General features: G+C 34.3%; 1 protein-coding gene across 4 annotated transcripts in view; it reads right to left on the bottom strand.

Moving 5' to 3' along the window:
• LOC114303056 (E3 ubiquitin-protein ligase UPL1) overlaps positions 1-2,653 on the bottom strand; it is an 18,475-nt gene extending 15,822 nt beyond the window's left edge. For all 4 annotated transcript variants that reach the window (XM_082884863.1, XM_082884864.1, XM_082884865.1 and 1 more), the window contains exon 1: positions 2,167-2,653. In XM_082884863.1, coding sequence (XP_082740989.1) covers positions 2,167-2,199 — 33 coding nt within the window. In that variant the 5' untranslated portion in view covers positions 2,200-2,653. The remainder of the gene's footprint in view (positions 1-2,166) is intronic.
• Between the last annotated feature and the right edge of the window lie 344 nt (positions 2,654-2,997).

Here is a 2,997-nt window from a genome sequence, read left to right as displayed (position 1 = left end):
TACAAACAATAAATAAAAACAATTCCAAAATCACCAAGACCTCCTATACAACAACTAGCTTCTCAAAGAAACTACAAAATCCAATAAATGATCAATATTCACCAATTACCAACAACACAAAAGTGCTAATTTGTAAAAAAATCTACTATTTTCAACTTAAACAAAGGTTCCACCTCCACCCATCAAGAACATTAGTTGTGCTCTCACCCATAATCCACAACATCAAACACAAAGGCCCAAAAAGCCAAGCCTTGCTTCCTTTTCTTCCCCTCTCCCCCTACTAACTATGAATAAGGTTTGCCACACAACTTGAGAACACCCAATGAACTATATACATGCTTATAATCATTACCCAAAGTTCCCTCGCCACCGGGCAATGGATAGAAGATGATTGACCAATTCACCATCTTGCTTTTTGCCATCACCAAATCAAGTTGCCAACAATATGAATATTTCCATGTCCCCAAAAAGAAATCTACCATGGAAGGTGACCTAGACAACTAGAAGAGTGACCTACCTTGCAATGTGCTGAACCAACATGTTGTATAGACCAAAGCAATGCATCACAAAGTGGAGGCGTGGTGTGAGCCACCTTTTAAATCACAATAGAACATTGACACGTGAGAATGTGTGGTCCTAAGAGGGCAAGTGTAGAACCCAGTCCCACATCATTAGGGTCAAAAAATAAAGTTCTTGCTCTTTATAAGTGAATTCACATCCCTTCCTAGTATTTACACATTTAAAGCCACAAGAGTTTAGCCCTAAACAAACAAGGACAAAATTGTTAATGATTGAGATTGAGGTTGCCTCTGTTTTTTTCTTGGGATGCCCCCAAGGTGCAGGAGACGATCTTGCATTTCTTTGTTTATCTAGTGCATTCATTCTCATGTATTTGCTTCCTATTTTCTCTGAATGATTTCTCATCCTTCATTTTTTTTACTCTTCACTATCCATCTATAATTTTTTTTACTCTTCACTATCTATCTATAATGTTCTTTAGCTCTTGTCAAAGAGAAAAAGCAAAGAAAGTTATATATTGAACCCAAGGGTGGCAATAGGTCAGGGATACCCCCACAGCCAAGTTTTCTCCTCTCTTGCTGAAAGCTGAAAGCCACACACACCCCAGCATTGGAGCCATGTCACATCCTATATTTAGGCTGAAATTTCAGACTATTTGACCCGGACCAGCATTATGGGCACAAGTTCAAGAAGAACCAAACACCAAGTCAGGGCAATCAGCATATGCAGTGAAACCCAAATAAAAACAATAGAATATCAAGAAACAAAAGAAACAGATAGCAGACACAGTAGATAAACAAGGTAAAACATCAACTATCTAATGAAATAACTAACCCACAATTGGTTATATCAGGAACTGAAATATTCTCTCTATGAATTTCTGAGCCCTAACTTTCAAAAGAAAACACTAATCCGCTGTTGCTTATCTAATATCCAACTCCAAGAAGCTTCCTCCACCATACAAATGTCACCAATGTTATCACCCAACAGATTCCATCAATAAGTAAAGTTTCCAACCATATTCCATTACACCAAACACCTGAGTTGTATGAAATATCTTACATTCTCCAGATGACATACACATTATGATTCTCCTATAACTATCCAGAGAATAAGACAAAGAAAGTTGAGATGCTGACTTAATTCTTTTAGACATAGAAAAACAAATAGAATGACAGAGACTTTCATTATAATTCCATCTAACCACAAAATTTCTGAATTCTTCCTTGGCAAAATTTCAAGGGCACAAAAGAGAGGAGGTTTTTTTTTTTTTTTTTTTTTTTTCAAGAAAGAAAGAATATCAATATGTCATCTGTTATTAAAAACAACATCACAAAAACAAAATCAATATACTTGGCATAAAAAGCAATTAACTTCGTTATAATTTCAACAATTTCCAAAACTAACAATCCGTGCTTAGTGTCAATAAGAAAAAAGTTAAAATTCTTCAATCCGATTCTAAGTGAAAGAAACAATCTTTAGACCATCAAATTCTGGATAAACAGTGGGTCAATCGCTTTCCGATCATTGCAAACTACGGAAATTACTTTGATGGTTCAGTGAAAACATAAACCCTAAATAATCACACACTGAAAAAACTAATACATTCATCAATCAAAAGATTAAAAAAGAGAACACTTATTGTACCACTTCCGAAGCCCTCCTCCTCTTCAACTTCATCTTGAAATCAACAAACTCAGACCATTGCACGATTCAAAGAATCAAAGGCGAAATCGATCGATTCTCAACACTGTGATTGATAAACAAGAAAAGTTAAAAAAGATTAACAAGATGAAGTAAAAAATAGATCGGAAGATGGAAAATTGAAAGATGATGGATTGATGATTGTGAAGTGCGAAGAGGTTTTAGAGATCGAATTTTCTAGGGTTTTGTTTTCAATTGGCTATCGATCGCACATATAGGTAGATAAATATAGAGAGAGAATAGAATTACTCAGCGAAAGCTAGAGAGTAGTGTCGTATATAAAGAAGAGAGAGACACAGAGAGAGAGAGAGAGAGAGAGGGAGAGCTAAAAGAACGTAAGCACGGGTAAACGAGAGATTGGGGTTTGGGAGAGGGGAGAACATGAAAATGCGACTCCGAATAATCGAGCCGCTTTCAGGTGTTGGAACTCAATTTCTTTAAAATTAGTCATAATTTTTTATATTAGGCCCTAGGGACTTGCTTTTTAACTAATTAGCTAAAAAGTTATTAAATTAACTAAAAAGTCAACAATTCATATTAAAAAGTTAGAAATTTTCTTTTCTCTCTACTTTTTACACATCTTTTTGTAATTAGTCAAAAAATCATCTCAAACATACAAGTTTTTTTTACCTACCTTTTTAACTAAGTAGTCAAAAAGTTACTAAATTAGCCTGTTCCCAAACGAGGCCTTAATAAAATTTATATATTATAAACATTTATAATTTTTATTAAATTATCATAACTAAAATTTATTTATAAAATAATTTTAATTTT

Source organism: Camellia sinensis, chromosome 8 (genome assembly GCF_055761805.1).
Source record: "Camellia sinensis isolate YWXY chromosome 8, ASM5576180v1, whole genome shotgun sequence".
NCBI classification, from domain to species: domain Eukaryota; kingdom Viridiplantae; phylum Streptophyta; class Magnoliopsida; order Ericales; family Theaceae; genus Camellia; species Camellia sinensis.
Note: the sequence above shows the minus strand (reverse complement) of the source record. Positions and strands in the feature narration are given on the sequence as shown.